The sequence below is a fragment of the Ceratotherium simum genome, chromosome 34 (assembly GCF_057802395.1).
Source record: "Ceratotherium simum simum isolate JZ-2026a chromosome 34, ASM5780239v1, whole genome shotgun sequence".
Classification (NCBI taxonomy): domain Eukaryota; kingdom Metazoa; phylum Chordata; class Mammalia; order Perissodactyla; family Rhinocerotidae; genus Ceratotherium; species Ceratotherium simum.
The window spans coordinates 14,315,812-14,330,558 of NC_141933.1; the positions used below are offsets into that span (position 1 = coordinate 14,315,812).

Here is a 14,747-nt window from a genome sequence, read left to right on the forward strand (position 1 = left end):
TAATAATGAACTCTCAGAAAAAGAAATTAAGAAAACAATCCCATTTACAATTGCATTGAAAAGAATAAAATACCTAGGAATAAATTTAACCAAGAGGGTGAAAGATCTATACACTGAAAACTGTAAGACATTGATAAAGAAACTGAAGACACAAATAAATGGAAAGATATTTCATGCTCACAGATTGGCAGGTTAAATACTGTTAAAATGTCCAAACAACTGAAAACAAATGTGGTATGCCTATGCACAATGGAATAATATTCAGCCATAAAAAAGAAAGAAATCCTACCATTTGCAAGAATGTGGATGGACCTTGAGGGCATTATGATAAGTGATATGAGTCACAAAGAGAAAAACATGTACAGTATGATATTACTTACCTGTGGAATCTGAAAATATAAACTCAAAAACATTGAGAGTAGGGGCCATCCCGATGGTGTAGTAGTTAAGTTCATGCACTCTGCTTCAGCAACCTGGGGTTCACGGGTTTGGATCCCAGGCACAGACCTATGCACTGCTTATCAAGCTATGCTGTGGCAGTGTCCCATATAAAGTAGAGGAAGATGGGCACAGATGTTAGCCCAGGGCCAATCTTCCTCATCAAAAAGAGGAGAATTGGCAACAGATATTAGCTCAGAGCTAATCTTCCCCCCACACACAAAAATAATTGGTGGTGGAGGAACTGGGGAGATGCTACTTAAGAGCACAAACTTACAAGTAGTAGACAAATAAGTCCTGGAGACCTAATGTACAGTAGAGTGAGTATCGTCAGCAATGCTGTATTATAAACTTCAAAGTTGTTAAGAGATGAGATCTTAATTATTGTCACCACAAAAAAGAAATGATAATTGTGTGATGTGATAGAGGTGTTAGCTAATGCTTTAGTGGTTAAAAATTGCAACATATAAATGTTTCAAATCAACCCATACTACAGCTTAAATTTACATAATATTATATGTCAACTATATGTCAATAAAAATTATTTATAAAACATAGACATTGTGTTGCATGGGAAGGGTTAATAGCTTTCTGTATTCTTTTTTATTTATTTATTTATTTATTTATTTATTTATTTATTTATTTATTTACCTTGAGGATGATCGGCCCTGAGCTAACACTTGTTGCCAATTCTCCTCTTTTTGCTTGAGGAAGATGGACCCTGATCTAACATCTGTGCCAATCTTCCCTTATTTTGTATGTGGGTCAGTGCCACAGCATGGCTTGGTGAGTGGTGTAGTTCCATGCCCACGATGTGAACCTGTGTACCTGGGCTTTTGAAGAGGAGCACACAGAACTTAACCACTATCCTACAGAGCCAGCCCCTGTATTCTTTTTTAAAGTTTTTGATTGGTTTCAGTTTGACTTAGTTTAGTTTTAGTTTCACCAAAATCTTTTCATTAAATCTTTGTGTACCAGATTTCAATCAAACTATTGAATTTCAGTTTTGTGTGTGATACTCATTTCAGACACTTAAAATTCAGATGCCTAAAACAAATAGATAATATTCATTTGATCAAGCTGATAAGAAATCTATGAATTAAAAGCAGTTATAAACAAAACAAAACAAAATGGAAATAATGAGTGCATCTCTCACAACGCTGTTGGCTAAAGTAAAATGAGATAAAACACAAAATTATTTAGAAGAGCACCTGGAACATAGTACACACTCAATAAATATTAGCTATCTAATACGATGCCTTGTTTCAGGGACAAATTCCATTATATTAGAAGCAATAGAAAAAAAGCAAATCAAGTAGCTGGGGGTTTTAGGAAAAATTGGCCAGTGATAAGCTGAAGTCATCAGGACTTTCATAGAAATATTATTTGTAAAGGTGTTTCTGGTAATATGGTGAGCTATATGTTTAGAGAAACCAATAATTCTATATAAAATCTAAAACAGTTCTTTTCATGGCTGAGACAAAGAGAAGTCAAATGAATTTCTCAAGGTACAGAAATGACAAGAAAAAGCCCAAACCTTAGAGGGTAGTAGGTGGAAGCCAACATTTTCCCAGGAGGGTTTTACTGATTTCTAGTAGCCTAAGTCCTGAGTTTTAATAAGCATATATATGAGAGGTAGGGGAAAAGGACTGTATGTGAGATTGGACTAGAAGAAATCCCCCCCAGGCCACTAAAAACAAGGACGTGCAAAGGATGACATTCTCAAAAGGCAAACTAGAAAAAACCTGCGCCACAAAATGAGAAAGTGATACGCACTCCTCTTTCAGCTTTAGGTTAAGTAGAGGAAAAATAAGAAATTTCCCCTGATGATTTTTAATCACATACTTCTACTGTTATATACATGGAAACTATTGTTACCCCCCAAAACCCCAAGTAAAATTTTTGTTTAAAGGGATATTTGGTTAATATGGCCCCCAAAGCATCTGATGGAAGAAATAGAAATTATTTCTAAAGGAACACTTTTTAAAATCAAGCGTCAGTGATTCACACAGATAAGTTTTAAAAGAACATAAACTTAAGATAAAAAATCACTAAAACACAAATAAACAGGTCACCTAGAGCAAGAATCAGCAATTTAGAGAATTAGATTTGCAAAACTACGTATTTAAATTATTAAATAATTTATATAAATATGTTTAAATAAGGATACTATTGAAAGTATAATGAGAGAAAAAAGACTATCAAAACTGACCTTTGGGCATATAACTAAATGGGAACATTAGAATAGAAAACAAAAATTTTATTTTGAAATTTTAAACTCAATGGATGCTTATACAGCCAATTAGCACAACTTATGATAGAATGAATTTATTTGAAGGGACATCTGGAAAAATTAAATAGAACATAGTAAAGAAATACAAAAAAATGATGTTTCAGTGATGTGGAGGATAGAGCAAGAAGATTCAACACACATCTAATTGGGGTTCCAGAGACATATAATAGAAATATAGAGGCAATTTTCAGAATACTGTTTGTGTTTAGTAGAAAACATATCAGGCTTAAGGATATCATATGGAATAAATGGACATTAGAGGAAGCTGTGAATATCTTCATGAGTACAAGGAGGAAAACAGTATATACTGTAGCTGCACAATAAAACATTTTGCTTTCATGATTGTTAGTTATGATGATGAAGATGATGATGAAGAATGCAATTTTGTGCTCTCTTTTAAAAAGAATCTTCCTCCATTTGGTCTTACTGTGGACAGAACCACATCTAAGTGTGGAATGGTAAATACGTAGTCTGTCTGTGACAATTTCCCCTTCCATATTGATGGAAAATATCTTGATTTCTTTGGCAATTAATCACTTCATTCCTTCAGAATTCTTCTCAAAACAGTGCAGCGTGAATCAATGACTGATATGTTTTGGGGAAATGAACACTTCTACCTTACTTCTCAGGATATAGCCTTATGCTTCTAAGGGGATTTTCTCTTTTTATTCATTTATGGAACTAGGACTCTGGGAAATGGTTGGGGAGAAGAAAGACATTCTGGATGGCTAATGCTGAAAAATATTTATAGTTAATAGACATAGTTTATTCCTTTAATGTCACAGTCTTTCTCCAGGAAATCTCCAACTTCTACTTTTACCCACTTACAGAACTCCCAACCTACACTTGATGACTATTTTCTACCTTTCAAGTCTTCTCAGGTTTTTCTTTCTAGTTTGAGTTCATCTGAATAAAAATGTGTTTGTGTTGGGAGATGCTCTAATGACCATCTGGAGAGAATGACAGCTATAGACCATGAAGAGGGCATACAGCGCCTGATGCAAAAATATTCTTTTGGTTGTTTACTGTTTGGCCTGAAGACTGAATGCTTTCCTTTCCTGGACTGGCTCCAATGAGAAAAAGAGAAAAAATTTCCAGAAATCCTGCCTCAGTCTTCTAATCCCTGTGTCCATTGCCTAAGCATCCAAACCCTTACATGAGTTCAAGTCACTACTTTGTAGAAGTATTTAACCTGGGTACCATTAATAGACTCAAGGGTGATTGAGAATCCAATAAAACCATATGCAAAGGTGATAAGTGGTTACAATTTGATGGGTAAAGGGTCCAGGGTTTCCAACAGATTTTCAAAAGGATCACTGACCCAAAGAAGATCAAGAATCACTCTCCAAGATAATTAACTCATAAGTACTTCTGATTTGAGAAAAGAAAAAACAGCACCTGCAAGGAAGCTACCATAATGGCTCTTTCAACCTTGTCTTATCTAGCTTCTCAGGAGCCTTCCTAGAGTCATTAAGTTGCTTAAGTCACATCCCTTTCCAAGCTGCTTCTTGGTGTGTGACTCTTCCCACTATACTATTATATTATTCTTTTGTGTCTCCAGGCTTAATATAAACAGAAAGACAGCTAGAGAATTATCCACATTCCCTGATAATAGATTAATTGATTGTTAGTTCCTAAGGAGACTTTATTTTTTTATTTTTATTTTTTGTGGGGAAGATCAGCCCTGTGATAACATCTGCCAATCCTCCTCTTTTTTTTTTTTTTTTTTGCTGATGAAGATTGGCCCTGGGCTAACATCCATGCCCATCTTCCTCCACTTTATATGGGACGCCGCCACAGCATGGCTTGCCAAGTGGTACATCGGTGCACGCCCGGAATCTGAATCAGCGAACTCAGGGCCACTGCATTAGAGCGTGCGCACTTAACCGCTTGCGCCACCGGGCCAGCCCCCTAAGGAGACTTTAAAGAGAAGCTAATCTAACATTCTCATTTTAAAAGGAGGCCCAGCATGATTCAGAGGCTTCTCTAAGCATTGACTAAATATCAGAGCCAAGGCTGATCAGAATCATTCTGTTTCCGCATATAGAGAGATGACAGTTTACCTGAATTTGGTCTATTTCCAATTCTCATATATTTGTAAAATCTGGAATGGAAAAACATGAAGTGAAGACCTTGTAGGGGATAATGTATAATGATGCCTATTTACTGTCTTTCCCCCAAAGAGATAGTGACAATATTTATCCAAGACAATTTTTCAGTTAAGGTTGATGATTATACATAGAAGACACATATTAAGTCAACATTGATGATTCAATGCTGTATACTTAGTCATCGGCATGAGTGCAAAAAACATGAAGAGTACTTCCTTGCATTTTTTGAGAATGGAGCGATTTCCTTCTCATCTTTTTCTCAGCAAATGGTACCAAGCAGGTCCACGGAAGCAGAAAGAAATCACACCTCCATGGCCAAATTTGTTCCCCTAGGACACTCAGATGAAAAAGAGTTGCAGCTTATTTTCTTCCCAATTTTCCCAGGAATCTACCTTATGGCCCTAATTTGGAACCTGGGTCTCATCATCCTAATCAGGATGGACTCCCACCTGCACACACCTATGTACTTTTTTCTCAGTTTCCTGTCATTTGTAGACATCTGCTATTCTTCTCCCACCAGCCCAAAGCTGCTTTCAGACTTCTTAAAAGATGAAAAAATGATTTCCTTCATTGCTTGTGCCACCCAGTACTTTCTTGGGTCCTGGATGTTTCAGGCTGAGTGCTGCCTCTGGGCTGCCGTGGCCTATGACAGATATGTCGCTGTTGGTAGGCCTCTGCAGTACTCAGCCGTCATGGAGATTGGCGTCTGTCAGAAGATGGTTGCTGGGGCCTGTGGGAGTGGTTTCCTTAGCAGCTTAGCTCAGACAGTCCCTTGCTTTCATCTCTACTGCTGTGGGCCAAGTACCATTCAGCATACCTTCTGTGACAGAACCCATTTCATTTCCTTGTCTTACTCCAATCCCTTCATCAGCCAATGATTCTTTTTCCGGGAGCTATTTTTGTTGGGTTTGGTTCTTTCCTTGTTATCCTCTTATTTTATGGTTTCATTGCAGCTTCCATCCCGAAACTATCCTCCATCAAATGTAGTTCCAAGGCCTTCAATGCCTGTGCCTCCCACCTGGGAGTTGTGACAATCTTGTATGGCACAGGCCTCTCTGTGTACCTGCATATTAGCTCTAGCCACTCCAAGAAGTAGGACAAGGTGCTGTCAGTGTTCTATGTTATCTTTATCCCCATGTTAAACCCTCTTATCTACAGTCTGAGGAACAAGGAGATGAAAGAGGCCCTCAAGAGGGTGATAAAGAGGGTAACACGTTTACCTCAGTAATAGCAATATTAGTGCAGGTATTATTTCCCTTACATGGAAGACAGAGGTAAGACTATGGAAGTGACATTTTGTCACTCTAATTACAAGAGTAATTAGATAGAGAGAAGAAGTGAAAACCTGGCTCCTTGATTCCTGGTGCCATTATGGTTAGTTGCCACCACCAAGTGATCTGCCTGAAGGAGTTTCACCACCACTGAGCTCAGTTTAAAAGGCCTGTTTCCATTAGACCCAGACAGATAAAAACATATATTTTGAGAATAGAAGTTATGTTAGATATTATATGTAGAGAAATTACAAGAACCTAGGTGTTCTTGCCACACCAATTTTCTTTTCTTTTTTGCTTTTATTTATTTTTAATTGTTAAGCATGTACTTATATTACAATAAAAATAAAATAAATAATTACAAAATTAAATATATAAAATTTTTTTTAAAGAAACCCTTTATAACATTAATCTTGAACAGAGAGAGAGAGTGAGTTTGAGAGAGAGACACACAGAGAGAAGGAGATGGAAAGAGAGAGAGGAGAGGAGAGGACAGGAGAGGGAGAAAGAGATTTACCTGGGTTTATTCCTGAATGACCTTGTTCCCTCCATCTTACTCCTTGAGCCTCCTTGTGAAGTGAATTGTGAAAAAGAGAGGGGAGAAAAGAATGATAAAAAGAAGGGGCACTTATAAGGTCAAGAGTGCGGGAGATTCTCAGAGGCTAGAAAGAAATCAAAGTCATCAAATTCTGGTCACAGGTGGCCTGGAGCATGCTCCATGGTGCCTTCCCAGAGACCATGCAAGACCTCAGAATTGAAGGCTGTCGTGAGGTGTTTAGGGAGGTAGAGTCCAAGTCCCAGAGAATTGGGCCTCCCAGGGATTCCAGTGCCTTAAGTTTGGCCTAGATTTTATACTTTTGGTATTATATTTAAAACTATCTTAAGGATCTGTTCAGTTTAAAGGATTATTACAGTTTTTATCAGGGGGAATATGTAACTGCTACTCTAATAGCAAGAGTTAAATCAAACGCTTAACTCACTGCCCCATCTACCCTTTTCTCCCTAGAAGTAATATTAGCTGAAGTAGATCAAACCAAGAGTGAGACCTTCCTAAAATATTTCTGTATCCCTAGTAATGGCAGAGTAGATGAGCTCCACTTAAAAAGAAAAAAAGAAATGAAATGATGGTGGTGGGAATGATCTTAATTAGATATTTTTTATGAAGGATTAGAAATTCAGCATAATATTTTTAATGAAGGATTAGTAATGCAGCATGATATATTGAAAAGAACTCCAATTCAGAACACACAAATTACACCTACTATTAATAGAAGTCATGCTGTGCACTTCCTGTTCTGATAAGCGCTTTATAAGCATTATCTGATTTTGATTATCTCTATGAAGAGCAAGTCTATGAAGTAGCTATTACTGTCAGCCTCATTTTATAGGTGATCATATTGAAGCTTGGAGAGGTTAATTTGCTCAAGGTCACACAACCAGCAAGTGGAAAGCTGGAATTCAACCCAGATTGGCTGATACCAATGCCCATGGTTGTACCCATGATAAGTCATGGCCCTCTCGTGAATTAGTGTTATTATATTTCTTATTGCCTTAATTTCCTCACTTGTGTGTAGGAAATCATGCCATGTCTGCCTCACAGGGCTGCTGTGATGATTGATTCAGGTCAGGTATTTAAGAAAATGTATCTATCTAAAATGAAAGTACTTTGTAAACAGGGTAGTGTCCACATATCTAATTTATTATTATCAAGCTGTATTGTCAGCCAGCTGTGTCACCTTTGGCAAATCTCTTAGCTCCACTGGCTTCAGACTCTCACCTGGAAATTGATGGTATTGGACTAAATGATCTCTAGGTCCTCTCCAGCTCTAATAACTCCAAATTCATTAACAGAAAGGCTATAATCATGAGATCATCATAGGACCATGGGGAAGTGGGGAATTGAGTCAGAAAGGGCATGGCAAATCATGAAATTAGCAGGGAAAAATCTCCATGACAACCACAACTCCATAGAACAAGTACCTGGAGAGTTTTCTCCCTCTAATTGTCTTTTCTCCTTTCACCTCTGCCCTAATAACACATTTAAGAGGATCCCCAGTTGTGGGCATCTTCTGTCAGTGGATAGCCAATTTCATGGCCAAAAGCACTCATCTTGGAGTGCAACGGGGACCACCTGGAAATTTCCTTTGGAAAAGAAATAGGTAATTTCAACCTTTGACAAGAGCTCTGTTTTCCTGGGGAATCCGGGTCAAGGTCAGAGGGCAAGATTTATAGAGAACAGTGGATTCTTCCAGTAAGACCTATGTGGAGCAAGGTTATGGTTCTCAAGCTCTCCTATTTTTCAACTCCTCTCTCCCTCACTTCCACTTAGGGATCTTTCTCAGGTTCTCTTTCTCCTTACCCAAAATCTCTGAGCTTCAGTTAAAAGAATAGTCTCTAACCTAAAATGTGATGTATTACTCTGTGTTGGCTATGGATGTTAAACACTAGTTCTGCATTTTCTTAAGGATATGATCCTGAATTCTCTTAATTTCTGTATATACCTGTAAAATGGGGAGAATAATATTATCTAGAATCTAATGAGACACTGTCTATAAAGCATAATACTTTGTAGGAAATAATAATTGAGTGGTGAATCAAAAATAATAATTTGCTGAGTTTCAGAATAATTAACTAAAATCAAAACTTTTCTTTCATCTGAAGATGCCCACTCTTACCACTTTTAGTCAACATAGTATTGGAAGTCCTAGGCAGGGAAACTAACAAGAGGAAATAAAAGGTATCCACATTGGAAAGGAAGCAGTAAAACTGTCATTATTTGTGGATGACATGATTTTATATATAGAAAAACCTAAAGAATCCAGCAAGAAAATGATGAGAAATAATAATGAGTATAGTAAAGTTGCAGGGTACAAAATACAGCATACAAAAATCAGTTTCATTTCTATACACTAACAGTGAACTAGCAGAAAGAGAAATAAAAATATAATCCCATTTACATTTGTAACAAAAAGAATAAAATACCTAGGAATAAATTTGACCAGGAAGTGAAGGAACTGTACATTGAAAACTATAAGACATTGTTGAGTTGCTTCTGTGTCTTGGCTATTGTGAATAATGCTGCAATGAACAAAGGGCTGCATGAATCTCTGAATTGCTGATTTCAAGTTCTTTGGATAAACACCAAGTAGTGGGATAGCTGGATCATATGTTATTTCTATTTTTAATTTTTTGAGATATCTCCATACTGTTTTCCATAGTGGCTGCACCAGTTTGCATTCCCACCAGCAGTGTGTAAGGGTTCCCATTTCTCCACATCCTCTCCAACATTTGTTATTTTTTATCTTGGTAATTATAGCCGCTCTGACATGTGTAACGTGATATCTCATTGTAGTTTTGATTTGCATTTCCCTAATAATTAGTGATGTTAAACATCTTTTCACATGCCTGTTGTCCATGTGTATATCTTCTTTAGAAAAATGTCTTTTCATATCCTCTGCCCATTTTCTTTTTTTTTTTAATTGACAGCTTTTTCTTTAATGACAGAGTTTTTTTTTTTTTTGAGGAAGATTGTCCCTGAGCTATCATCTGTTGCCAATCTTCCACCTTTTTCCCCTTTTTCTCCCCAAAGCCCCAGTAGACAGTTGTATGTCATAGTTGCACATCCTTCTAGTTGCAACCTCTGCCCATTTTTTGATTGGTTGCTTTGGTTTTTTTGTTGTTGTTGAGTTACCTAAGTTCTTTATATATTTTGGAAAGTAAACCCTTGTTGGATATATGATTTGCAATTATTTTCTCTGAGTTGGTGGGTGGTCTTTTCATTTTGTTCATGGTTTCCTTTGCCTTGCAGAAGCTCTTTAGTCTGATGTATTCTCACTTGTTAATTTTTTTCTTTTGTTTCCCATGCCTGGGGAGATGTGGTACTGGAAAAGATTCTGCTAAGACCAATGTCAAAGAGTGTTGCCTACATTTTCTTCTAGGGGTTTTATGTTTCAGGTCTTACATTCAAGTCTTTAATCCATTTTGAGTTAATTTTTGTGTATGGTGTAAGATGATGGTCTACTTTCATTCTTTTGCACGAGGCTATCCAGTTTTCTCAACATCATTTATTGAAGAGACTTACCTTTCTCCATTGTATGTTCTTGGTTCCTTTGTTGAAATTTATCTGTCCATAGATGTGTGGTTTTACTTTTGGGCTTTCAATTCTGTTCCATCAATCTGTGTGTCTGTTTTTGTGCTGGTAACATGCTGTTTTGATTACTATAGCTTTGTAGTATATTTTGAAGTCAGGGATTGTGATGCTTCCAGCTTTATTTTTTTTTCTCTCAGGATTGCTTTAGCTATTTGAGGTCTTTTGTTGTTCCATATAAATTTTAGGATTCTCTGTTCTGTTTCCACAAAGAATGTCATTGGGATTCTGATTCAGATTGCATTGAATCTGCAGATTGCTTGAGGTAGTATGGCCATTTTAACTATGTTTCTTCTTCCAATCAATGAGCTTGGAATATTTTTCCAATTCTTTATGTCATCTTCGATTTCTTTCCTTAATGTCTTATAGATTTCAGTGTGTACGTCTTTCACCTCCTCTGTTAAATTTATTCCTAGATATTTTATTCTTTTTGTTGGGATTGTAAATGGGCTTGTATTCTCGAGTTCTCTTTCTGCTAGTTCATTATTAGTATATAGAAATGTAACTTATTTTTGTAAGTTGATTTTGTACCCTGCAACTTTGCTGTAGTTGCTGATTATTTCTAATAGTTTTCTGGTGGATTCTTTAGGGTTTTCTATATATAGGATCATGTTGTCTCAAACAGTGAGAGTTTCACTTCTTCCTTTCCAATTTGGGTACCTTTTATTTCTTTCTTGCCTAATTGATCTGAAAATTGATGAATGGATAAAGAAGAAGTGGTACAAATATACCATGGAATACTACTCATCCATAAAAAAGACAAAATCTTCCCATCTGCAATGACGTGGATGGACCTTGAGAGTATTAAGTTAAGTGAAATCATCCAGACAGAGACAGACAAACACCACATGATTTCACTCTTTAATGGAAGATAAACAAACATATAGATAAAGAGAACCAATTAGTGGTTACCACAGGGGAAGGGGGTTGGGATGTGGGCAAAAGGGGTAAAGGGGCACACACATATGGTGACAGATAAAATTTAGACTATTGGTGGTGAGCACAATGCAGTCTATACGGAAACTAATACATAATAATGTATACCATTACATTGTATACATTGTATACATTACAATGTATACATTACATTGTATACCATATACAATGTAAATTCATTGTATAATGAATTTACACAATGTTTTAAACCATTATGATCTCAATAAAATAATTTTTAAAACAACATAGAATTGCATATTTTAACTAGTAACAGTAAAAGACTTCAACCAATAAAAAAAAATGTTGAAAGAAATCAGACACAAAGAAATGGTAAGATATTTCATGCTCACGGATCACAACTGATTTCTGCATGTTGATTTTATATCCTGCAACTTCTCTGAATTCATTGATTACTTCCAAGACTCTTTTGGTTGAGTCTTTAAGATTTTCTATATTTAAGTTCATGTCATCTGCAAATAATGACAATTTTACATCTTTCTTCCCAATTTTGATGTCTTTTATTTCTTTATCTTGCCTCTTTGCTCTAAGTCTTCCAGTACTGTGTTGAATAAGAGTGGTGAGAGTGAGTACCCTTACCTTTTTCCTGATGTTAGAGGAGAAGCTTTCAAATTTTCACTGTTGGGTATAATGTTAGCTGTGGGTTTGTTTTATATGGCCTTTATTATGTTGAGGTATGTTCCTTCTATATCCAATTTTGAGAGTTTTAATCATGAAAGGATGTTGTACTTTGTCAAATGTTTTTTTTCTGCATCTATTGCGATGATCATATGCTCTTTACCTTTCCTTCCATTAATGTGGCGTATCACAGCTATTGGTTTGTGCATGGCGAACCATCCTTCCACCACAAGGATAAATCCCACTTGGTCATGGTGTATAATCCCTTTACTGTGTTGTTGAATTTGGTTTGCTAATATTTCATTGAGAATTTCTGCATCTATACTCATGATGGATATTGGTCTATAGTTTTCTTTTCTTGTAGGATCCTTATCTGGCTTTGGTATCAGGGTAACACTGGCCTTGTAAAATGAGCTTGGAAGTATTCCCTCTCGTTCAATTTTCCGGAAGAGTTTGAGAAGGATTGGCATTAATTCTTCTTTAAATGTTTTGTAGAATTTGCCAGAGAAGCCATCTGGTTCTGGAGTTTTCTGTGTTATGATGTTTTTGATTACTTATTCCATCTTTTTACTCACTTTCGTTCTATTCAGATTTTCTATTTCTTCCTGATTCAATCTTAGTAACATGTATATTTATAGGAAGTTATCCATTTCTCCTAGATTATTCAATTTGTTTGTATATAACGGTTCATGTTAATCTCACGTATTTCTATTGTATCACTTGTAATGTCTCCTCTTTCATTTTTGATTTTATTTATTTGAGTCTTCTGACTTTTTTGCATAGTCTAGCTAAATATCAGTTTTGTGTATTTTTTCAAAAAGCCGCTCTTAGCTATGGTGATTTTTTTCTATTGTTTTTCTGGTCTCTATTTCATTTATTTCTGCTCTGACCTTTTTTTATCCTTCCTTCTACTCACTTTGGGCTTAGTTTGTTCTTCTTTTCTAGTCCCTTTAAATGTAAAGTTAGGTTCTTATTTGAGATTCTTCTATATACTTAATATATGCATTTGTCACTATAAACTTCCCTCTCAGAACTACTTTTGTAACCTTACATTGTTTTTGCTGTATTATGCTTCTATTTTCATTTGTTTCATGGTGATTTTTAATTTCCCTTTTGATTTTTCCTTTGATCCATTTCTTGTTCCGGAGTGTGTTTTTTAGTTTCCACATATTTGTACATTTTCCAGCTTTCTCTTGTTGATTTCTAGTTTCATACCATTTTGCTAGGAAAAGATACTTGGTATGATTCCAATCTCCAATTTTCTAAGACTTGTTTTGTATCCTGTCATATGACCTATCCTGGAAATATTCTGTGTGCACTTGAAGGGAATATGTATTTTGCTGCTACTGGATGGACTATTCTACAGATTTCTGTTGAGTCCATTTGGTTTAATGTATGGTTCAAGTCCAACGTTTCATTGTTGATTTTCTGCCTGGATAATCTATTCATTGGTGATAGTGGGGTATCAAGGTCTCCTAATATGATTGTATCGTTGTCTATTTCTCCTTTCAGATCTGTTAGTATTTTCTTAAATATTTATGTGCTCTAATTTGGGATGCCTAGATATTTATGTATTTTATGTCTTCTTGATAAATTGACCCCTTTATCACTATATAATGACCTACTTTGTCTCTTGTTTCCATATTTGGCTTAATGTTTATTTTGTCAGATATAAATATAGCTATTCCTGCTTTCTTTTGGTTTCCACTTGCATGGAATATCTATTTCCATCCCTTCACTTTGAGCCTAGGTGTGTCTTAAAGCTGTAGTGAGTCTCTTGTAAGCAGTATATAGTTGGTTCTTATTTTTTTATCCAGGCAGTACTCTGCCTTTTGGTTAGTGAATTCAATGCATTTACATTTAGAGTGATTATTGATATGTGAAGACTTACTAATCTCATGTTATTAATTGCTTTCTGGTGTTTTTATTTCCACTGCTTCTTTTCCCTGTCTTTCTGCTTGCCTTTGTATATTGGTAATTTTTCATATTGGTATGCTCTATTTCTCCTTTCTTTGTGTTTTGTGAACCTGCTATAGATTTTTCTGTTGCAGTCACCACATGAGGCTTACATAAATACCTCATAGAGAAAACAATCTATTTTAAACTGATAGCAACTTAAGTTCAATTGTCTGCAAAAGCTGTACCCTTTTACTCTCTCCTTTTATATTTTATGCCATTATTTACCTCTTTTTATATTGAGTATTCTTTAACTAATTATAGTAGCTATAATTATTTGTAATAGTCTTTACTTTTAACGTTTAGACTATAGTTAAGTGAGTAACACACTGTCCTATTATAAAATTAGAGTTTTTTATGTCTGACTACGTATTTACCTTTATCACTGTGTTGTAAACTTTCATCTGTTTTCATGTCACTGGTTAGTGTCTTTTCACTTCAGCTTGAAAAACTCTTTTTAGCATTTTTTGCAAGGCAAGTCTATTGGTGATAAACAACCTCAGTTTTTATGTATCTGGGAAATTCTTAATTTCTCCTTCATAGTTGAAGTATAACTTTTGCAGAATAGAGTATTCTTGGCCGGCAGTGTTTTCTTTCAACACTGAATATGTCATTCCATTCTCTCCTGGCCTGTAGGATGTCTCCTGAGAAAACTGTTAATAGCTTAAGGGGGTTTTGTTTGTATGCCACAATCATTTCCTTTTTCTGATTGTTTTTAGAATATTCTCTTTAGCTTTGATTTTTCATAGTTTTGTTTTAATGTGTCTTTGAGAAAGTTTTTGGCATGAGATAAAAGGATAATCTGTCAGTTTTGTGAATTTAAATGTCCAAGTATCTCCCCAGGTTTTGGATGTTCTTGGTATTATTTCTTTATATTTCAGCCCCCTCTTTTCTCTTTTATCTTTGTGAACCCCATTTATTCTAATTTTGTTTTGATAGAATCCCATAGACCACATAGG

At 35.7% G+C, this 14,747-nt stretch overlaps 2 protein-coding genes across 2 annotated transcripts in view; both read left to right on the forward strand.

Annotated features, from left to right (window-relative positions):
- LOC101404840 (olfactory receptor 5AN1-like) overlaps positions 1-14,747 on the forward strand; it is a 107,609-nt gene that overhangs the window by 72,494 nt on the left and 20,368 nt on the right. The gene's annotated exons all lie outside the window — the stretch shown is intronic.
- LOC101405357 (olfactory receptor 5A2-like) lies at positions 5,063-5,938 on the forward strand. Its single transcript, XM_014793126.2, is given in 2 exon segments — positions 5,063-5,712; positions 5,715-5,938. Coding segments are annotated over 2 exon segments (828 nt in total). The 5' UTR covers positions 5,063-5,108.